The 23,457-nt window shown below is 43.2% G+C and overlaps 2 protein-coding genes across 10 annotated transcripts in view; one reads left to right on the forward strand and one right to left on the reverse strand.

The window, feature by feature from the left end:
- The window catches only part of LOC115312126 (A disintegrin and metalloproteinase with thrombospondin motifs 16-like), a 189,702-nt gene that overhangs the window by 35,872 nt on the left and 130,373 nt on the right, over window positions 1-23,457 (forward strand). The window contains exons 4-5 of the mRNA XM_040216799.1: window positions 6,708-6,834; window positions 8,833-8,883. Of these exons, the coding sequence (XP_040072733.1) occupies window positions 6,708-6,834; window positions 8,833-8,883 (178 nt within the window). The remainder of the gene's footprint in view (window positions 1-6,707; window positions 6,835-8,832; window positions 8,884-23,457) is intronic.
- Window positions 14,815-22,405, reverse strand: LOC120844843. Of its 9 annotated transcripts, XR_006078333.1 has the most exons (7): window positions 22,254-22,405; window positions 21,994-22,109; window positions 18,957-19,044; window positions 16,077-16,166; window positions 15,161-15,229; window positions 15,005-15,040; window positions 14,880-14,910 (listed from the first exon to the last, which is right to left on the reverse strand). XR_006078333.1 is itself a non-coding variant. In XM_042293770.1 (6 exons), exons 1-6 carry the CDS (start codon window positions 19,913-19,915, stop codon window positions 14,837-14,839), a joined length of 375 nt encoding a protein of 124 aa, XP_042149704.1. In that variant the 5' UTR covers window positions 19,916-20,088; the 3' UTR covers window positions 14,822-14,836. The 9 variants fall into 9 exon arrangements, 7 of the variants coding, with proteins under 7 accessions (XP_040072749.1, XP_042149704.1, XP_042149706.1 ...); XM_042293770.1 differs by lacking the exons at window positions 21,994-22,109; window positions 22,254-22,405 and adding an exon at window positions 19,898-20,088 and having other exon boundaries at window positions 14,822-14,910; XM_042293769.1 differs by lacking the exon at window positions 15,161-15,229 and having other exon boundaries at window positions 14,874-14,910.

Here is a 23,457-nt window from a genome sequence, read left to right on the forward strand (position 1 = left end):
ATCTATACGTCAAAACATTTACGAAACAAGCCATGTTTGTGTTGTTTGTAAAAAAAAGAATTACAACACTTTGCTCTGCGACGATTCTGACAAAATTCAATGGTGAACTATTGGGCCAAAATGTAGATGTGTCTGAGAGTTTATGTCCCTAAAATGACCGAAGAAATCAAGGCAGGATCGAACTTCAATTTTTTTTGCAAGAGTCTGGGTATTCGGGCATTAATTCGCCAAACAAGTGCCAGATTTAGGCTTCATATTTGACTGTCATCTGGCACCTTTGGCTTAAGTCTGGATAATTTGCTGGATTATCCTAAAAGCCATTACATTGATTTACAGATAATGGCACTTTAGTCAGTATTTGGCAGGCTAGAAACAGGACGTGAAAAGAAATTAAAATTAACTGTTGGGCTAGTTGGTTAGACATCTTAATTCAAAACCGCAAAGGACAAGGAGAGGACTAAGAAAGAACAGGGCAAGCGCTTACTAACAACTGATTGTTTAATTACTGTATTAAAATTAACTGTTGGGCTAGTTGGTTTAACAATCAGTTGTTAGTAAGCGCTTGTCCTGTCCTTGTCCTTTGCGCTTTTGTAATGAAGACGTATAAACGCCGGAGTAAGTCACTTTGACTCAAAATAACGCCCTGTAGCATATTCTGTATTAGCGCAATTAAGTTTGGCCACCGAGATTGATAAGCTTCTGCCAAGTTTGGCGTTTCTCAGGCGTGCTACCTGGGATAGGTAATACCTCATTCTGGGTTATTGTATAATGTATAATTACAACGTTATTTCCGTTATTTTCCCTACATTCCCGTAGAGTAATAAATGGTTCAATACACTCTAAGAAAAAAGGGAGCGCGACTTAGTCCCCGAAGGGAGCAAGTGCGTTGCCACAACCATTAGTCCCCTCGGGGACTAACGGTAAGGGGAGTAACAGTTGCGCCCCCCTTATTAGTCTTTCGCACTAGCACCGTTAGGACTAACTGTTACACCGTTTCAATTGCACCTCGAGGACCAACTGTTAGGCCCTTGCACTAGGTCTCCTGGGACCAATTGTTACACCGTTTCAATTGAACCCCGAGGACGAACTGTTAGGCCCTTGCACTTCGACCCCAAGGACTAACTGTTACACCGTTTCAAATGAACCCCGAGGACCAACCGTTAGGCCCTTGCACTTGAACCCCTGGGTCTAAACGTTGCGCCGTTGGATTTAGACCCCTGGGACTAAAGGTTTATCCTTTGCATTTGGTCCCCAGCCACAAATCACCAAAACGAAATCGTCCAGTTCAGGTGAAACGTAGCTTTATTGCCTCGTAAATACACATCGCATTCAAGGATGACTAAAGTCAAAATTCCTGAGCGGTAGACTTCACGATAAGGCCAGATTCCGAAGAGTGCACTTGCGTCGACGATGGCTTGAACACTGGGACGGCTGTTCAAACCGGTCGTGGTCCAAGCACCGTTTATTGGGGCACCTGCAGCTTCTTGCCTGTTTGCGAGGAATTTGGATTATTAGCAACAGGGGCAGCATGAAATACCCGATCGCTCAGCAAAAGTATGAGATATAACACACACATATTAAAATAACAAATAGGCTACAAAAGTGCTACAATGGTTCACATCTAACATGCGATCTGTTGACAGCAGACCAGCGCAATATTATATTTTTAGTAGACCGTTCGCTGCGAATTACAGACCCAGCGTGTGCGTGCCCAAACTATGCTTCAAAGTGACGGAACGAGCTCCCGCCATCAACGCGAAAGTCTGTACAACCGAATGAATGTCTCCATTAAGGCCGGTTCTCACACGCAGCGAAGCGCTGAAGTAGAGCTGCTCACGTGTCGTGAGCTGCTTTTCGTCTGCCATGAGCAACAGTTTTGACGGTGCGATACACAGCTGGTGAAAGCTCCCGTCAGCACGCGTTTAGCGCTAGGTCAGCGCTATGCTTGTAGCTCTCAGCTGCATATGTAAAGAGGCCTTTATGGTAAAACGATCCTGCCAGGGTCTGCAAAACACAAAAAATAAGCGATCGGTAGAACTGGAGTTTTGCTCGATACGATTGAATATCAGGTCTCTGTGCTGCGTAACAAAATAAGCAACCATAGTGCCAAAAAGAATAGAGCATGGCGCGTGCTTTGGAAGCTAGAGACCGCGCTCAAACTAAAACACTTTCTGACGCCGAAGTTAGTGAATATACCATAAACAGAAGTACTTTGACATACCTTAATCGAGTTCCCTTGTCTTGTGACTTCAGAACAGATCAAGTGCAGCGTTGCAGCACCGCGATTCCAAACCGGATTTCACAATGATCGGAGACGACCAGCTTCTAAGTCCTGACGAAGGCTATACTAAAACAGGTTCTTTTCAAACAAAGACCCCTTCCCTATTGCCCGACGGACCCTCTCTGGCCCATCTGCCCTGCCCCCTGCGGGAGCGAGGAATGCGGGGGAGGGGGTTGCTGGGAAGGGGAAGGGAAATCTCTTTTCCCCGAAAATCTCTCTTCCCCCTTTCACTACACACGACACACGTGACACGACACCAATGCCCGAAGGACGGGAGAAGGTCGAAGGTTCGCCTTCTCCAGGGATTATGTTCGCCATTTTCAACACGCCGGTCAAGTGACGTAGAAGCAAGCACGCTTTTCTTTTTTTGTTTTCTCTCCCTCTCTCTCTCTCTTCAATTTTCTCGGGGGCCTTTTTTTTCGCATTTGTTTTGTATTAGCAGGGTGTTGTCATGAATGACGTCCGGGCGCGGTTCGTTCTCCGTTGTTCATCTGGAATGTTATGTGAAACATCGACGACGATGGCATGAAGGCGTCTGGATACTGCCCCTGAATGTGCTGTTTAAGTGGAACGTGCCGTGCATCAAGTGTGTCAGTGCGGATTTTGAGTTCAACATTGGACTACCAAGAAAGGTTAGCTACGGGGAGACGCAGAGACGAGGCCCGACCTGTTCTTAGTAACTCAGTTTTAGCGAGTGAAGTGACCATTTATTCTGACTGCGAGACTCCGGTGTTGAAAGCGCGTCTTCTACGAACTCTTAAGTTTCATTTAAGAAAAAAAAAGTGCTAGTATTCGGAGGTGTTGCGTTTGGATTAATGCTCATTTTTTTTGCGCGAAGGCAAGTTAAGTGAATGGGACTTGTGAAATGTCAAGAGATTATTTTTGACGAGATGGTTGGGTGAAGTAGAGTCAACACTTTCGTTAACTCGCATTCGAACTACGCGCGAAGCTCTACCATGTAATGTCTGAACGTTCGTGGCACATTAAACAAATTCGCTAGTTTCGTCCGAGTTTTGTCATCACTTTCAGCCGTGCTGGGCAGAGTCTCGCCGATCCCCAAGACGAGCGAAATATGATTCGTCCTCCTGGCGAACATTCCGTTTGCCTTCGGGGACTAAATCCTACAGATGCACCCTGTCTGAGGGGAACTAATGGATGCTTTTGCTCGCGCAGGCCTATCGGTTAGTTCCAGTCGAGCGCTGTTAGTCCCCAGCTTTTGCGCGCGGTACCTAGCTTGAACCAGATGGTCCTTACGGGGAGCAACTGGAAGTTCAGAGGACCAAATGCTGCCGTTAGTCCCTTGAGGCCAACTTTTTTCTTAGAGTGTACGTTCAATAGTTCCGACTTTATGTTTTTTTCAACCAATTTAATAATGGGTTTTTATGAATAAGGATGCCCTCTTTTACATGATTGGGTGCAAAGAGATTCCACCGAGTGTCACATGCGCTATACAATAAATGTTTTACATTCACGTGCACGATGTATGAGCGTGAGAATAATATATTTGTTTGTTTCCTGAATAACGATGTCAAGAAAAAAGCGTTGCTTTCCTTGGTCATTGCGTATTGCCCGTTCAGTCAGGCAATGTCAGAATAAACGCTAACAGCTCACATATTCACGTAGCTGATTCAGTAAGAATCAAAATATTATTTACAATTTTGTTACTCTTAAATAGTTTTACAGAAAATAATGATTTTGAAATGTAAAATAACAGCGGAGTCATCGGACAAAATCAAGTTTGACAATACTCTCTAGCATGTCGACATCACAACGCAAATTAGTGTTAGCGCGAGGCTGCGAGGCAAAGCGGAAACGAAAAGTAATAGCTCCTGGCACAAAAAAGCCTCCTTAAAGGAAATGAAAACAAATTACGTAAAGTCCAGTTACAATCTTTGACTTATCCTGACCTGAACACCGATGGTGAAAAAGAAATGCACGATACGTATACTTATTTTCCCCCTTTATAAAACAAATTTCATATTTTACCGAAACAATCTGCCGCAGGTCATACACTATTAATTTGTTATAACACCGGGTCGACACGTTGGCCATAGCACTGAGGTGCTGAGTGTACGAAAGGCATATATCAGGGCTTCAATTCTGAATGTATGTTAAAAATATGCCTTAAGTGTACGTGCGTTTTATAAAAATCCTAATCACAATACGTTTAGTGTATTGCTCCGTGTTACGACCAACAATTCCGACATCTACTGCCCGTTCTATTCAATTTACATAGTGAGTTATTGTTCCCCATCGGCCGATTGTCAGAACCGACTGGACGAAGTGATGTCGGCACCCTATAGACATAGAATATGTCAGTCAATATTATTCTCGTTCATTCTTATCTTGTCCGGACTTTGCATTATAACAAGATTTAGCAATACCGTTTTCCTTTCCTTGTATGCTTTCTAATATTTGCATTGTTAGCACACATCTTCATGACCACGCCATTACTCGCAAACACAACTCTTCGTCTTCATTTGTTCAATTTTTGGCCCTCAGTTCTGCTTTATGAACAGAGCCAGCCGAGAAAAGTGTCGGCAAAAGTAAATACGCGAAACACTCCGGAGATAGTTTTATTGCAGTTCATTTAATTCCAATTAGAATCTTATTCATTATACCAACCGCTGATGAAATACACGACCTACAACTAAGTGTAAACACTGAACTTGAAGTTTTTATATACAGGAAAGTGCAATAGTTTGCTACAATCTGATAATACCAGATTATTCATACACAACCGAATTTTTTTATTTTTTTTTTACAATTCCGTTAACTTTTGTACAGTTTATTCACATGTTTCATACCTAGGCAATGGGTAAGACCCCGTCAATGATTTTAATGGAAAAGTTCAGTACAGTAGTTCACTCAGATAGGACAGAGCTGATTTAAAAATGAGATTCTCACGCCTCGATTTCAAAACGTCAGAGCGTCTATTGCAACGAAAATATATTTATGAGATAAGAAAGCAAAAATATCGCTGGTATTCATTAAGATGTAGCGTTTAATAAGAATATTAACTTAAATGTCAATTATAGACACTTGAAATGCTCTTTAGTAGACTCCGTTCTCAAGAACTGTGTAGATGTGGGTCCTGATATTTTTAACTGTACTACTCCTGTCATACGGTGGGTGAAAGTTTTGGTCTCGTGTGCATAAAAAACTGGCATTTTCTTATGGTTTTTCATAACACGTCTTCCTCCCGTCAAGTTTGCGTAAAACTTGACTGTAGTGTACACCTCCCCCCCGAACCCCAAGGTGTGGCGTTATTTCAGCTAAATATTTACTTTATAATTATAAAGACATCATGCAATTTTGTATTACAAAAATTCTTAGAAAACTTTCGCCGCCACCTCGTCACGCAATTTTCTTAAGTGGTGACCTTTCATAAATTTCTGCTAGTGGACATAAGTCAGTAAAAGGCCCTACCTGAGAGCGTTTCTTTATTATAATGCTAAACGTGCAGGAATCATAACCCTCCTTTTCCCCAACTTCATAACTGTACCACCGTGTGTCTCACATTGTGGTTATGTTGATGTATTAACCGTTCCATTTCATACATGTCCACTCTTTTGTATAATGCCCTGAATAATGCCAAGAAAAATGAATTATTATCATTATGAATATAAAAAGCATACGGGCGAACAAGCTATCAACCAAAAAAAGTAAAAGCCGTTTACAACTCCCTGTAACACCGAATTAGAGCGCAGCTCTTGAGGAGGAGGGAAGGGTACTGGGGGGGGGGGGGGTGAAGTGACCTGGGGGAGGGGTCACGTGACCCTGGGGGATGGGTCACGTGACCTCTGGGGGTCACGTGACCTTGGGGTGACCTTGGGGGTCACGTGACGATGCCGATAATGTCATCAGTGACGTCACTCATAACATCATCAGTGACGATGACGATGCGGACTCCGATGACGTCATCTGCGATGATGACGATGACGATGCGGATGCCAGTGACGTCATCAGTGACGTCACTGATGACGTCATCCGTGATGATGACGATGACGATGCGAATGCCGGTGACGTCATCAGTGACGATGACGTCATCAGGGAGGTGACGTGACTCGGCGGGGGGGTTACGTGACCCTGGGGGTGGTCACGTGAAATCGGGGCGGGGGGTGTCACGTGACTTTGGGTGTCACGTGACCTTGGGGAGGGGTGACGTGACCCTGGGGGAGGGGTCACGTGACCTCTGTGGGTCACGTGACCTTGGGTTGACCTTGGGGTCACGTGACCTTTGGGGTGACCTTGGGGTGACCTTGGTTACGCCGACGCCGACGCCGACGCCGACTCCGCTCAAGCCGGGCACGGGCCCCTAAGAGCTGCGCTCTAAAACGATAGTCAAGGTCATAACCTGAACCACGTGTTAGGTGCGTCAAAAACCTTCCTGGTGATCTGATGGGAGTGTTTCATTTGTTTCCAGATGGGAGTTCTCAATGAGAAGTTACGCATTGCTCCTTTGCCTTTGATGGCTCGATCTGAGGAGGGACATCTTGCACACAGGATCTACGAGGTGGAGCCTTCTATGAATCACGGAGAAAATGACCCTGGTATGATTACATCCTCAATAAATTTGCATTTCAGAATAATCGAAATAATAACTTTTGCTAGGACTACCTAAAATCACTTCCTTTAGTGGCTTAAAAATTGGGTTGCAGGCATGTTTATACATCCTAGAACTTGGTCTTCCTCAAAGGGCGATGGGTCTCCCAGCTGTAGATGAGAAATTTAGCTAGTGCAGTACAAGCGCTAGTCTGAGGTCTTTGACGTGCATCACGCAGTAGTGATACCCGACCGCACGCCGGCACGGTGATCCTCCAGATTGAAGCGGCCAGGGGTGAAAATTGAACCCAGGATCATGGGTTCTGCAGTGTGAGTTTTCGCCCCACGGGCTCTGAGCTGGTCACGTGGCATGCCAATTTGCAATCCCCATCACACTCTACTCCTTACCCTCGCCGTCCCTCTCGTTCTATTCCTTCACCCTCCTACAGTGTCTCCTCTTTCCTTCCGCATCTGTTTCCCTTTCCCTCATTCTCCCCCTTCCCTTCCCCCTTCCCATTCCTCCCGCCTTACAGTGCTCTCTCTCCCACTGCCTTCCCTCTCTCTCCCACATTTTTCGCTTGTCGCATTACACACCAATCCAGTTTCCCCGAAAACTGAGAGAAACAAAAAGAACAGATTCTTTACTCCCGGAGCGACTGCTTAATGTTTAGGCAGAATTGAAACGATCACTGCTAATTACTGCATTTCATGTAATGTAGAACTGTGTAAAAAAAGGTCGCCGCGAACTTTTATTTCTACATACTACCGGCAGCCAAGGGGCTTCAACATTACTAACACAAATATGTAGTACCACTGTACCCATATTTGGTGCACAACACTACACTCTTAAAATAAACAGAAGGCTGGACAACGATTGAAAAAAGAAGGTCATTATCAGATGACAAAACTTCACGCACAATGAGACAAGTACAGAAGAGGACGGAACACAGAACAGAGACAAGCGCGCACTCATAACTCTGTTATATAAGGTGAAGAAAGAAAAGAAGAAGCAAGATTCTTCATGTTCAACCCTTACCAACTCACCAAGCTAACCACTTTACTATAGTTCATGATCACATATTATAAAAAAAGCATCACATAATAGAAGAAAAAACGAGGTAAATGATAACTTGAGTAAACCTGAAATATAAAAATTCTGGCAAATGATTTAGTCAGTATGTATTCAATGGGCAGGAAAATAAGAACACGCCATCTGAAACGGCATTTCATCCGAGGATATAGTTTCTTAGTTCTACGCGAGCGCGTTTGTGAAGTTAAATAAAATAGAAATAATAAGCATAGGGACGGACAGAATAGCACATCTTTCGAATATGTGCAAAAAAAATAGTTCTAAAAATTTCTGCAGCACATAATGTCACAGAATAATTCAAGTTTGTTTCTTGTCACTCTGGTTGTATTAAAATTGAAGTAGTTCTAATAAACAAACATAGTTATCATTTGTCAAGATTAAAAAGAAAGTTCAGTTGATTAGTTATTTAGGTTTCTCCAAGAACGTTTGTCCGGTCTGGATATAAAGTTCTGAAGTATACATAGTCCTGTCATATGTGTTCAAAATAAATCCTAAGGCTAACATCTGAATTATTTCTAACCGATTAATATTACACTTAGTATGCGGGCCAGGTCTAAATGCGCGCTGAGATGCATGTGTAACCCGACCTTTTTGCAGTATCATGAAGTTACATACAATGCAGTGTAATGCAGTTTACACATACAAAACAAAGTGACTATGAAAACATTTTTTTATTAGATCAGCAAGTTCTAACATTTTGACAAAACATTTTCGTCTTCAGTTTATCAATAAACATAATTTTGAAGAAATAAATAATTTTAGTTAAAAATTTGTCTGTAATGTGGATCATAACAGTCAGAATTTAATTTCGTTTGATTGGTAGTTTTTATGTAATAGTAACAGCTTCGCCAAGTATATATTAGCAAACATTTCTCGATTTTATGGTGATACATTTTTATTATACTTTATATTTTAGTTTTTCCAAATTCACTACATGCAGAACATGCTCACATCAAGAGCCGAACAGGTAAGCAGTAGTTTACTTTTCATCTCCATTGATTTGTGAGATTCGTAGATCTATGGAACATATTCTGTCACTGATTACAAAACGTTTTTGTGGCAGCATCGTTATTGCAATAACCAAAACATACCTTTTGCCTTCCGGAAAACAGCTCTGCTCTAAACTCTCCTGTACGTGGGTCTGAACAAAATATAGAAAGCTGAGGTTATGTTATTCGGAAACCTCCAAAATTCTTTTAATATACCGCACGACTGGAGGTGATACCTAGATATAACCCTCAAAAGTTAAAACCTGAAAGAATTAAAAAAAAAGAAGAAAACTTTCAGAAACTTTAATGTGAATATTCTACGCTCCGCAGTGACGCAAATAAAGTTTGACGTTCTTTTTGCTTTTTGTTTTCTTCTGCTCTCCTTCGAATTCCGAAAGTGTTGTTTTTTTTATCCCTCTCCTCCCCTCGTCCATCACGCGCTCGCGCTCGAATTTCGCTCCGCGCTCAGCGACGGCCATTAGTCGTAAGCAGACGACGCGTCAGTTGCCGGTTTTTATATATTGGTGATCCTCAGTTTCGCGTAGGCGTTTCAAACTGTGTGAAAAGCGGTGCAGTTGTAGACGAAATGCATCGAACTTTGATGAACGACGTCACTGGCGATGTTGGGTCGGTGCAGGATCAAAAACTCTTCCAGCACTTGCTACACAAGCCTTCAAAAAATAAAACGAAGAAGAAAGCTTGGCTGGAGGCGATTCTTGAGAGTCAAATCCAGGATTCAGGCTCGTATCGTTTCGTCTGCTGCCGCCACCTCATCGATGACGATTACGAGACAAATTGGAACGTTGCTAGGGTGTAGGCATATTGAACCCTTTCTTGTTTGAAGCGTGGGGTCGTTCCGACGAAGTTTCCAATCCAAGGCCCATCAGGTGAAGCAAAACGGTCAAGATTAAAGCAATTGGTTCAATTAAAAGTAAGTCACGCATTGTTTTGCAGTCCTGGCGCTGCATGCGAATCCGCTGCCGCCCAATCTGCATAGAGCATTTGCCCTTGTACGGTGTAAAGCTGCTCAACACAGCTCATCGGCACCGCTGTACGCAGGAAAAGACTTAAAATAAATACATAAGTGACGGTCGCTGTCTTCTAACTTTGACAGCTTTGAAATGGCGGACCAACTACAGGCTGTATAAATATCCACACAACCCCAATTATTATTTCTTTTATCTGCTCGGATCATGCAACGCGATCTTACCAGTCTGTGTTGTCGAGGACCCACACATCTGATGTAGGTGAAAGTACCGACGAGTCGGCGACGTCCGCATCGGCATATTCCTTCTTTCGATCAGGCGACTCGAACTGCACCAGACCCGGCCTCCGCGAACGATCAACTAATTCCTTCCCGAAGTCAGAAAGGTTTGCTGGTACTCAAAAAGCCACGTGATCTTCCGATCTGTCCCTAACATCGCCCTCGCTTGCGGCACAACCAACGTGCGTCGCCATTTTCAAAGACCATACCAAAGATGGCAATGAGACGACGTCGACGCGTTGACGTCTTGAAGAAGACGCGTCCGGAATTTCATTTACACATTTTGAATCCAGCGTCGTCGTGCGCAAGCCACGTTTGTACAAAACATATATTATGCACAACATTTTAAATGTCGAAAAACATAATTTTCGCGAACTAGAACAATTTCTGCATATTCACCCATCGATGACTTCGCTGCTGGTGATCAGAAAAACGATCGTAAGGAGGTGTCCGGTAGGAGAGGAGGGCACCTTTTTTTTTTTTTTTTTTTTAAGCGCGTTCGAGTGGTGATCTTTTTTTGCGCGTTGCAAATTTTTCCTTTGTTACTGACATCATTTTTAAGTGTTTAAGACAAAAAAAAAACGATTTGGTGGTGTCAGTGTTTTTTAATGTATGTGTCGCCGAAGCCATCTTAATTGAAAGGACAGGGGGTTGTGAGGACATTGTATGTCGTGCAGTTATACCGTTACCTGCAGAACTCAACCAGTTGCGAACGCTTGTTGTTGTTAGCCACCAACACCCTCACATCTGGTAATGCCTCGTTTTTATATCCTCCAATCTGTCAAATTTTCGCAATAACTTCCTCTATATCACTCATGTTTTTTAGCGTGTTATTTTTTTCAAGCGAAAGCACTAACTGTTCTGTGAAGCGTAGCCGGCGTTGTATACAAACACGAAAAAGGCAGCTTTCAATGAGTGACTGTAATGGCACCTAAATGCCCATTGGGTGAGCAAAACGGTGACTCAATGCAAGTCATCATGCAAGCGAGTTTAAAAATAAAACTTAAAGAGAAGCACAGCAACGCAAATGTTTTGTCACGGAAGCCGAAAGGGGCGCTCAATGTCAAAGCGGACGCACCTAAGAAATAAAGCACAAAGAACGGCACAGCAACGCAGATGCATTGTCCTGGAAGGCGTGGAGACGGCGAAGTTCGCCGCGCATGCGCAGTGCCTGATGTCACCATCGGAGCTCCGTGTGCGAAAGGAAGACGTTGTGCGCTGCTTGTAGGAAGGCGCTGCGTGTACAAATGCCTTTCAAATTCTTGCATGTAAACAATCTAAAGGGCTTCTGCCGAGTCTTTAATTTTGTAAAAAGAAAATCAATACTTATTTTACAAATAAGGGAGGAATGCATTTGACGTGCAGAGCAACGATGCGTATATTTAACTTCATTAAATTAGCTTAATCTTCGTTGTTTCAAAAACTCTCGATGCAATCCTAGCTAAGCATTAAAATTATGTCTTAATGCCACATTATAAAAAAAAATTGTCTTCAACTTTTTGTTCTTAAACCTAGCTTTTTGGATATTCAGAGTCATTAGATAAACACCCATTCGCAGCGTCAATTGCAAATCACGAGGGTTAATTAATTTCAACCCGATCTATTCCCAGCGAGACAATATTTTAGCCAATAAGATTATGACGGTGTCGCACTCAACTCGGGGCTTGCTGGAACATGGCGCGCGAGATTCGTTGTGCGCATAGCTCTCCTCGGCCATTCCATTTGTCGGGAGAGACTGAGATAGAGTAAATAATTGGCTGGATGATGTTTCGGGAACGCGGTGGCGGTGGTACACGACCGCAATCACCATCATCGAGCTTGCTTGGCTAGCTTCCCGGGTAAAAATATGCTTGTTTGCCAGAAATTACGTTATTTGTTCCACACCACAACAAACATTACTGTTTAGGAAGCCGGAAAAGGACGCCGACAAGGACACTGAAGGAAGCTGGCTCGCTATCGTACTTTGAAATGCGGACATGCGATCACCGATCATATTCATTGCATTTAGACATCCCCGATTAAACATCCGCGTATTCCTATCCTCAGATATGGTGGAGGTCGCTTAACGGTCCCCGTCCTCTTATCTGGATTCATTTTCGTCTTCACGGGGCTCCACAGCGGCCGCTCGACCCTCACCCATATGCCCGACGAAACCAGAGAGGCAGCCGCCACTGAAGAACGTTCCCTCGTCAAGAACCGGCAAAGGGATCCCCACGACTTCGCAGGTACTCGTAATGCCGACGTTCATGACTGGCTGAAAACCGTCGACCGAGTAAGCGAGCACAACCGCTGGCACGACACCTTAAAACTAACCAACGTTGCGTTTTGCCTTAAGGGCTCCGCTCCCAGTGGTTTGACAACCACGAAGGTTAAATTAATTTATGGGACTCGTTTAAAGCCGCCTTCTTAGAAGTTTTTGGCACCCCTGAACGCCACCGGCAACAAGCTCGCGACATGCTGTCGCGCATACACCAAGCCTCTACTGAATCCTCCATATCATACATCGAGGAAGTCCTTCGCCTTTGCGGTCGTGTCGATTCAAATGTGCTGGAGGAAGACAAAATCCGCCACCTCTTTAAAGGCTTGTCTCAAGAACTGTTTTCCGTCGTGGCACCTAAGACTCCTCCGACTGTTCAGCAGCTCATATCCTAGTGCAAACACTATGAGGATCTTCAGAGTGGACGAATCCTAAAGGCACCCTTTGCACGCCTCCCAGAAGTTCCAAGTCCCACTTCTGCCACAGACCTTCCGAAGCTGAATTGCGCCATCATCCGCGAAGAACTACGTGAGTTTTTATCCTCACTGCCTGGTTCAAAACCGTCTGCCGACTCGTTCGCCGAGCCCGACTTGGCGCCCGCGCCTAACATACAACAGATCATGAAGGACGAGGTTCGATCCGCACTCCATCGCGAGTCGTCTGCACATACGCGTGCACATACGCGTACACATACGCCTCAACAGCCGCTTCGCCGCAACCTGTCTGTGCTCTCTAGCATGTTGCGCCATAATGTGCTCCCATGCAACCACAAATATGATGCAGACGCCTCCCTTACCCTATGTACAACCACGAAGAACAGAATTGTGGAGAACGACAGACCGCCGACCAGTTTACTTCTACTATCATAACCCCGGTCATGTCATCCGCTACTGTCACCGCCACATCGACTCCGAAACTAACGGTCGTTCCCCAGCCAACAATTTTAGGTACTCTGACCACACTGATGCCAATCGAAACGTCGATGACCCCCCCTCAGACCCTCCTTTGGTTTCTAGCCGCGACGAGGTGGATCACCTTCTCCTTAGCCAGGACTTCAGCGCTCCGTCTTTCTTTTTTTCTTTTTTCTTTCTTTATTTCCTTTCTTTCCGGATTGACCGGGAGGTGGGCAGAGACTAAAGGCGTGATGCCTGACGAGGTCTCTGTCCCCTTTACAGTTCTAACACAGCAGTGCAGGGTACATAGATTTTTGAACACGAAAATTAGAGAAAAGAACCTGTAAAATTCTATACAACTCAGAAACAATAAACAACAGGATCGATCAATTATCCCACGATAATTTTTTTTTCCAGCAAAGAATTATTAAAACAAAATTGGTCAGAAACATGTTTTAACAATTCAAAAGTGAAGTATGGACATGATTTCATAAGTACACAGTACACACATATCAGAACACAATGTTACTGCCCACCAGAAGTGTCTTTAGTCTTTTTTTGAATTGAAGTATATTGCAGTTAAAATCTATTAGATATTCCGTATTATTCAAGATTTTGGCGATTTGGAAGCATGTCGTTTGTTTTCCGTAATTGGTACGTATTTTTGGAGGTCGTCTGATTCTCTGTCTGAGTGTGTGATAAGTTGTGTTTTCTGGCGGAATTGCGAAGAGTTTTTTTGTGTGTATTATCTGTAGCAATTTAAAATAATAAATTTGATTCACTTTACCCCTATGAAAATGGTTAATGCCATTTGAAAGTCATATTATTGCCAAATGGCAACAGCTGTTTACAAATAGTCAATCAGCAGGCAACAGATGTTAATCGTCATTGAGACGTCACCCTGCTGACCCGGATAGCCATTTCGCCACCGTCAACTTTTTGCCGTTCTATTGGTTATTGTCGGTGTATCATCAGTGTATCTACATGTTAACGTTAAATGGCTAAAGGAGGCAATCAAAGGACTATACATTTTATAGTCTTTTGACTGCCTCCAATAGCCAATTAGCATTAGCACGTAGATACACTGGCAATGCACCGACAATAACCAATAGAACGGCAAAAAGTTGACGGTGGCGAAATGGCTATCCGGGTCAACAAGATGACATCTCAATGACGATTAACATCTGTTGCCTGTTGATTGACTGCTCTTAAACACCTGTTGCCATTTGGCAATAATACAAAATGGCATCAACCATTTTTATAAGGGCATAATTATCACATAGATGTCATTTGATCGAATTTCGTGACCATTTCGCCATTGTCAACCCCTCGTAAACTTTAAGCTGGCCAGCCGAAAAACTGCAATAGTTTACATGGCCTACCATTGATTCCATGCCTGATACACATAGTGCCGGCTTGCAATATGGGAAGAAAACAAAGATTGAAGGACAATTTAAAGACCCAAAATTTATTTATCACAATGTCATAAAAATGACGTGTTTTTTTTCAAGACTAAGTTAATCACCCAAATGTAAACGATGAGTGAAAAAATAACCTTTCTTTGCTTCCTGACATGTCTGTAAGGTGTCAGCTGAAAGAAGAAAAACATTATAAATTAAGTGGGCATATAGCCAGAAATATTCTTGCAGCACATTCAAAAATATGCACAGAAGAACCTTGCTCACATGTTTTCTCGGCTGTTATGTTCACGGAAACCGGTCCTATCGAACGTCCAAAAGTATATATGTGTTAGAATTACAGGCTTCATGAATTTCCTTCTTGGTTCTTATGCCCAAACACTGCCACTCAAGGTGGCCGGCATGACTACTAGGAACACATACCCTGTTCCTTTTGCTTTACTCCCTTTATTTTACCTCCTTGCCTCTCTGCACTGTGTTTCTTGCTTGGTCCTGTATGACAATAAGAGATTCAGGCTCTCACGACCCTCCATTTTTCTTTACCACCTCCATGCCACCATGTCCAAGCAGCGCTGATTGCATCAAGCCCCACTGCTTTGATGTGGCATGCAGGGTGCAGCGATTTGTTTGAGGCAGCTGTGGTTGAGCTCGATGGGCTACGAATTTTTGCATCCTTATATTTCAATATTTTTTTAACTGCAACTATAGACAACGCATCACTGCGATGGCGCGGCTGTCGGCACAGCACATGTACACACATGTCTGCTCACACGAATCTAGTTCCTGCCTATGCAGTGCCCATAGCTGCTGTGGGCAAACACAAGCTTGTCTGTAAACAGTGTGTTACTTATAGTTCAACCACAATTTTAAGAAGTGTTGAAAAAATTGTCAACATATAAAATAAGGCAATCTTTTTTACAGCCATAAAAGCTAAGGTAAGATAAACAGAGAATACAGCTTCCTGAAACATCTATAGCTATCCCAAGGGCATTATCAGTTGTTACATCTTCGCTCATGTCATGATCCTTTATTGTGACTGCATAAAGATGCAGCAGCAGGGTTCTACTGTATTTCACACAATGTTTGAATGTGCAATAGCTTTAACTTCCACAACACATCAGCCAACCACAGGTTGTCAAAATGTCAACTCCACAATAATGTAATAAGTATGAATACAATAATAATCCCTGGAAAAGGGGTACAAGGGGGAGAAAGGTCAAAGAGGAATCTCCTTTGTCCGCTTGTTCCCCATTTTATTTGATGTGATTATTATCGTCATTCTTGTCTCGAATGAAAGGGTCTACTCGTGTCTCTTAATTAAGAGAGGGAAGCAGCTTACCTGGAAGAGCATAGCGCCCCCGGGACAGAAATCGAGAGAGGCTGTCCTCGACTTGCTTCCCCACATTGCTGTACTCCGTGAAGGTGCGAGCTGAAAGAGCAAATCAGAATTGCAATTTAAAATGATAATAGCCCCTAGAAAGCTACACTCAAGTATTGGTACCCTTTTCCTCATTGTCCAGTTCTGCCAAAACGGTCATTCATCCATTTGGATGGTGAAATTCGTTCATGCGCATGCAGCTTGGGGGCACTGCCATGTTGTTATTGCGTCATTACTTGAATTTAATGTAAATATTCACTTCACCTTAGACAAAGATTTATCTATTACTTTTGATAAGATCTTTGGATGCTTGGCAATTTTAACAGCAGCCTGGGGGGCGCACTCATAGATGCACCACTCTTCAATCAGTTTGGGGAGTGCGTCTTTAAACGCTCACTCTTTTTATCGTACGGGAGGAAGCACCATCTATCCCCTAACATCGGAAATAATTTTCCTTTAGAAATTAAAGCTATGATGGTAGCACAAGAAAAGTTTCGTACAAAAAAATATAGGCAAAATAGGGACAAAAAAATTTTTTTTTGGTCATGGGTCCCCAGTCAAGAGGTCAAGAAATAGATTAATCTTGTGTGTTAACATTTTTTCCAAAGCAAAAACATGACAGGACTATGTTATCAAGGGTATAGCTCTTTTTACTGTAGTCATAATGAGGTGGCATAGCCTTTGTCATTTGCCCAATAATGCTCAACAAACACAAAACTAAAACAAAAATTCTCGCAGATCAAGAGCCATTACTACATGCAGTGCAAGTTTTGAGGGTAAACATTTTGGCAGAGGCCTGCCTGGTCGGGAGAAAGCTTAAAAACTCAAAAACATCCGTCCCCACACCCGCATCTGTGTTCCCTACATAAAGGGGACTAGCGAAGCGCTGTCATGTATGCTGGTAAAAGAAAGTATTCAGGTGTCCCACAAACCGGTATCAACACTTTGACGTATGATGCTGCGAATTAAAGGTCATCCCTCTAAACAAAGAGCGCAGGGCCTTGTATATTCAATTCCATGCCACCTACATTGGAAAAACAAAGAACTTCCCAGAAAGAATTCAACAACACAAAAACAACTGCAAATTCGACCACGAGCGCAGCGCTGTTGCAGAGCACTGTGAGGACAATGAATATCGCATCAACTTTGCCAACACCATCATAAATGTTGAGACAAACTTCTGCCAGCAGCTTTTTATAGTCATGGCATATCCAAACAACACCAGGAAACATCAATAGGTCCACTGGCACATTGCCATCATGCTACATGAACGGACTCAGCCACCTAACAAAGTGAAAAAAAAGAGACTATCGTAGAAGAAAACGAAGCTGTTGTCCCCTATTTGGAAGCAGTCACCCCTGAAGAAAAAAACAAGCTGTTTTTGAAACGTTGGGACCTTGTTGTAGGATGTGGTTGGTGATTTTTTTCAAATTCCAATGTATGAGTTTTGCATTTGTTTGAGTCATCATTCACTTTTTTACCATATTTACCCGCATAATGAACACACCTCTTTATTCTGAAATTGACATATATTTCGGGGGTGCGTTCATTATGCAGGGTAAATTTCTGCATTTACACACTTTGCGAAAATGTAATTTTAGGTGTCAGTATGACACGGCAAAGTACTGTGGCATGTCTCCACTGACGGAGGCGCATTGACGGCTGGTCGTGGGCGCGCTACAATAACCATGTTCTACAATTTGAAAACCTTTTTTTAGGGTGCTTTCGGTGTGCCTTCTGTCAAAGGAAAAGCGTTCTCCTAGTGAATAGTAAAAAAATCTTGCATGTAAGAAATTTAGGTGTTCAATAAAAGCATATGACCACATAAGATCATATAAAAACCTTATAAAAACGTTTAAGAACAATATAGGAAATATATAAGATTATATAAGAAGTTTTAAGAAACTGAAAAGAAGTTTCTTATAACTTCAAATATAATTTTATATTGTTCTTATATGTTTTTATAAGGTTCTTGTATTTTCTTATATGATCTTATTGGATCATACGCGTTTGTTTGACATAAAATTTTTTTATACATTTAAGATTTTTTTACTAGGGAAGCTCACTCAGCATGGTGAGTGACGCGACCGTCCTTAGGCCTAACCACTTTCACGATTTCACTGTCCGAAAGCACACTACAGATGACCGCGTGATTCACTATGCGACTCATCGTTGACATCGATGCATTCGGTGGGCGAAACATGTCCAAAGCTGGGCAATTCCTCGACCCCAGCTTTGTTACGTGTATGCGCCGCTCGGTTTCACTCTTGATCACATCCGCAACTACACACTTGCAGCCATGAAAGCATGTACTGCTATGCTTTGCCTGGTTTGAAGTGGCCTGGCCGCTTGGCGGCGAAAGAAAATTGGCTTGATGGCTAGCCGAGTTGGACGTAGTTTGAGAGTCATGGAGCGAGTAGACACGGTAAATAAAAACATACTAAAAACTTCTCAGGCGTTCCTCAAGCTTTGAGTACTGTGACCTATTTAAAGCTTGAGTAATTAACATTCACCTCTAAGCTGACTGTGGTGGTAACTACGCACCCACCGAATCAATCAACCACCTTCTTCTCGTTCCTGACCCCGCCTTCTGCACATGGTTATGGGCGGGAGTGTAACACATGGCGAAAGGTAGACATATGACTGGTCCAACGAGCATGTAGCTTCTACTACGATTTCAGCTGGTCATTCAACAGAGTATAGTGATGCAGCACAAAAACATTTGTGCCATTTCAGAATGTCTGAAGGAGAACACACCCTCAAACATCCTGAAACTGTAAAGAGTTTCGTGCAAAGCCGCTCGATTTGATTGGCCAAGCAGTAAATAAAAGGTACACTCACCAAAGCACTGTGTCGCCCATGATAAGCCTGCAACTCCCTTCAATAATTGGGAAACAACCAAAAAGCCACAGGAATGTAACACTGGATCCTGAAACAGAAAAAAAACAGCAAAATGCAGGAATTAACACAATATACAAACAGCTTCGGCGAGTGACACTTAAAACTAGCTACAGTTCTTTGGGCACAGTCTTTTTATTACAGATAATTGTGAGTCCATTATTTTTCTAGCCCTGTAAACCTTTCCCATTCGAAGGTCTCCGACGTCGGTTTCGCAAACTTCATAAAATCTGCCATTGCTCCATTATCAAGTTCTAGAGCAAGTGACAAGTTAAAATTTCAATGGTGGAGGCTCACAGACATTAAGCACCTGTTTCAAGCCCCTCGGCTGTCGAGAAAACACTATGTCAACCGCTCCGAAACATAGGTTTTGTGCAGAAGGGAGATTGAAGTATGCTACTGATTCAGTAGAACTACATCATATTCATCAACCATTGTTAGCCGATTCACTATGCGACTCATCGTGAAAACGAGACTTGGACTTGGCCAGGGAAATATGTTTTACAGAGAAATGTTTACCGATTTGACGGACGCTGTCATTTTATTAAGCAGCCTTATATATTTGCTCTTTATGAAGCAGATGAAGAGGAGCAAAACACAAATAGTGCTATGGACAACGGCAAGTTGAAGAAGTGATAGGACAAGCGCTACTTGTGGTTCTTCAACTTGTCCTCGTACTGCCATTTGTGTATCACTATTGTTTGAGCAACTTGTCAAGCGGTTCAATTTAGTACCCGTGAAGCGGCTTGTCAGTGGCCTTGTCACTAAAGCAGGGAACATGCAGCCAACAAATCACTTTGATGGTGATGACCACAACATTTTCATGTCATCTCAGAAAAATCGCCCCCGCCCCCCCTCCAAAAAAAAGCTGATCCTGCACTTATGTTGCAGAATGTGTGCATCGTCTGACGGCAGAGACTGGAGGGTCACACTGCAGTTCTCTTCGTGCGTTACACTCCCAGTTTCAATGCGGTGACCAATAAATGTTTCGGTGATGCAAAAAAATAGAAAGAAAAAAAAAGACATTGCTCTGAATATTTTGTTGTTCCCCTTATTTAACTTATCAAAACAAATTTCCCGTTTATTGGACCTTAAGATAAACGTGACACGCCGACCTATTAAGGATAACAGCAGTCCAGTCCTCGTCAAATTAACTGAGGGCAATAAAAAGAGAAACGAGGAGGTCATGCAATAATTCTATAGGGGAGTGGCAACGGTCCCAGGAAGATATGCTTCAGTTTGTGCAGTATCATTGATTTCCTCATTAGACAAGTGTCATCAGCTTTGGCCACTGCTCATGCATTACATTTTAGAGTGAAGCACACTGTACAATGGCATGTTTACTCCATGACATGCCAACCTTTTGCTGGGTTCCCAATTATCCTGAATAACACAAAAATTTGCAAACAAAAGAAGCAGTTAGATCAATAGGTCACAAAAATCTATGTGAAACGAGCAGTCTAGATCAGGGCATGCAGGGTGACTCCATGTGGGGCTGTATAGGAGCTTTACAACCACCCCAATAGCTTGTTAAATGAAACCCAATTATCCTCTGCTAAATGTGTGAGCTACATGGTCTTGGTAGGCAGTTCAAATTCCTCACTTACCCCGCATATAAGTCCTAGAGTTGTATTCACACTGCTTGCGTTTGCTTTGGCCTCCACCCCCCCACCCATTTTCTCCCACACTAGGTGGCAGAAACATTGTTCTTATTCTGCATGTGGCTGATTATTAAAAGCCTTTTGGCTTTTCAATTTAAGTAAATGCACATATTGAAAAGGAGCTTATTGCCTAGTAATCAGGTCTACGAGAAAATTTTGAAGTGTAGAATATATGAAGTTTGCTAGACCTATGGCGGACAATATTTACCCTCCAAATCAAAGCAGCACCAAATGTGTCAGCCATGTGCCCATGACAACTTCAGATGAGACTAATGACAAATGCATAAAGCATATGATAATTACAGAACGACCCGATACTATGACCCAGAAAGTTGAACAAGCTTACGTGAACACGCTTACAAAAAGATATCTAGAATGCCAAAGAATCAATGGAAATAAAAATAGGAAGACTTGACTGATCCTCTATGAAGTCCCGATCTTGGTATCAATAGCATGCATCGATGCTTACAATCATGCTCTGCGGTGTGGCCAGAAAACACACCTGAGTGAAGCTCCCAATCATTATGCTCTTAGGTGGACAAAAGGCTCACTTCAAACAGCTTTCAGCAATAAAAAAAAAGCATGCCAGATACTAACATAACATGGTTTCCCCAAAAATAAAACATATAAATCTCCAACATCTTTAGGGGCTAAGGAAACAACCAAGGACGCACAAAAATGAAGCACCTCATCCCAAAGTGAATGGAACGCCAAGGTGCAACACATCGCTCTCCTAAGTAACTAACACTACTTACAATTTTTGAACACCTTCCTGGTAAACTAAGAGCGGGAATATTAATTATAATTACATGTGGTGCATCGCCTTCAGGATTGCTGGATGATATGAAACTCTGGAAGATCTTCAAGATTAAAGTGAGCAGAAATTTTTTACTTGGCCTGAAAATGTCTCATACTTTGTATCTTGTTCAGAGTTAAGCAATAACACCATAGCTATCTACTAACACATTACGCCTAGAAAGTATCACCTACGTAAGACAAGAATGATTCAGACACTACCTATTGTTAGCGCCATTTTGTAAAAGAGACTTGCACAGTCTGCTCACTTTCCATGTGGCACACCCATGAGTTCTTTCGCCGGGCAGATGTGCCAGACGCATATTAAATCTCTCACACCGGCCTCCATGTCCACAACAAGGCTCTAACATTTCAGAAGTGTGGTCACGTGGCCATGCCCCTCTGCAGATTGACTGCTGCGGTGACATGTAGCTCAACAGCGGTGGACTTCTCCTACTAGAACCTCAACATGGAAGGAACGAATTCCCAAGGGCTACGGCAGAATGTGCGGAACTTGAACTGACCGGCTGTGGCAGCGAACCCTCTCCAAGTCCCAGCCACAATTTCAACAGGGACGACGGGGAGCACAGGCTTTGTCAGTAGCGACGGCACCCCCACGAGCCAAAGTCCGTGGCAGCACCTGCGACAAAGAGCCCTTGCATAATCCCTGTCACCACTCCGGCTGGGATCACAGGGAGCACAAATGATGGCGGTGGAACCACCACGAGCCAGAGCTACATGGCAGCACCTGCAGCAGCGAGGCCCCCACGAGTATACCACTCACCATCTTGAATGGGAACTAGGGGAGCGCAAGCGTTGGGAGGTGACGACAGCGCCACCACCAAAAATGATGTGGCAGCACAAGAACCAGGTTCTGATGACAACAGGCGCTGACATCCAAGTCAACTTGGTGGCTGTTCAACCAAACAGACGTGACGCGTACCTGAGAAGGCAAATAATGTTTTGTAGTGATCGAAGTGGCCAAAACGTTGCCAAGCGAAACTCAGCATTCAACTCTAATGATGAGCCACGCTGTTTCGACTATGATCGACATATGTCCGCGAATCGCTCTAAACCGTAGAACTGTGAAGGCTGCATCAATTTTAATAGACATGGACAATTAATGGACCATTTTTGTGTGCTGGGAACAAACTGCCAGCGAAAACAGTGATGAAAACTCAAGTGAGTTACTCCGACACTGCTAAATAAATAGGACAGCTTACCATCATCTCCTATCGATATCTGCCATTACTGTACCTCGGCACTCTAGGTGATGTCAGTGGTGTCCGTTCAGGGAACTCAAACTAGTAGTTCACTGAGCAACTCCTCCTTGACCAGGCCTGCAGCGATTATGAAAATGAAGAACAGATATATTACATTACATAAATGACACAAGATAGAAAAGGCACAGACAGTACCATACCTTCCAAGTTTGGGGACACCAAATTCGGGATAATTTCTAAGCAGGGGAGGGGGGGGGGGGGGGTGTTTTAAAAAGAAATATTGAGAACAAATTTGCATGAAGACAACTTCATTATATTTATATATTGCACTGTCTATGCTCATGGGATTGCAGCCGTCCACAGTGATGGCAAAAACTCTTCTTTAGTACAAAAGAGAGGGGGAGGGTAATTTCTCTTTTCGGGAGGTTTTTCTGTCAATCATACAAACTGATCAAAATTTAAGAGACTTCTGGGTAATACGGGGAAGTTGGCAGGTGTGCAATACTATACAGACACAATTTGCTACCGGCAATGGCAAAAGAGAATGCAGGTTGGATCAGCTATGCATAAAGGTACAGCTGCAACGGAAAAAGAGTAGCACAAGTGACCGACGACCGGAGCGGCAAAATCGCGACACGCGGCGCTATTGTTCCCGATCGCGCCGATAGCGAGAGTGCCAGTCACGTTCCATGTCTCATTGCGGGGAGTGGCCGGCAAAAAACAGCCCATCCTAAAGCCCTAATTTTAACAGCTATCTTATCTCTC

The sequence above is a fragment of the Ixodes scapularis genome, unplaced genomic scaffold, assembly GCF_016920785.2.
Source record: "Ixodes scapularis isolate PalLabHiFi unplaced genomic scaffold, ASM1692078v2 PGA_scaffold4__175_contigs__length_147842914, whole genome shotgun sequence".
NCBI lineage: Eukaryota > Metazoa > Arthropoda > Arachnida > Ixodida > Ixodidae > Ixodes > Ixodes scapularis.

Coding starts and splice junctions, on each gene's coding strand:
- LOC120844843 (XM_042293769.1), bottom strand. CDS start 22,366: ATGTCAGCGCCTGTTGTCATCAGAACCTGGTTCTTGTGCTGCCACATC. Junction 22,110..22,253: donor CCTAGTTCCCATTCAAGATG/GTGAGTGGTATA, acceptor TCTTTGTCGCAG/GTGCTGCCACGGACTTTGGC. Junction 15,041..16,076: donor GGGGCGCTATGCTCTTCCAG/GTAAGCTGCTTC, acceptor GACGTTCGATAG/GACCGGTTTCCGTGAACATA.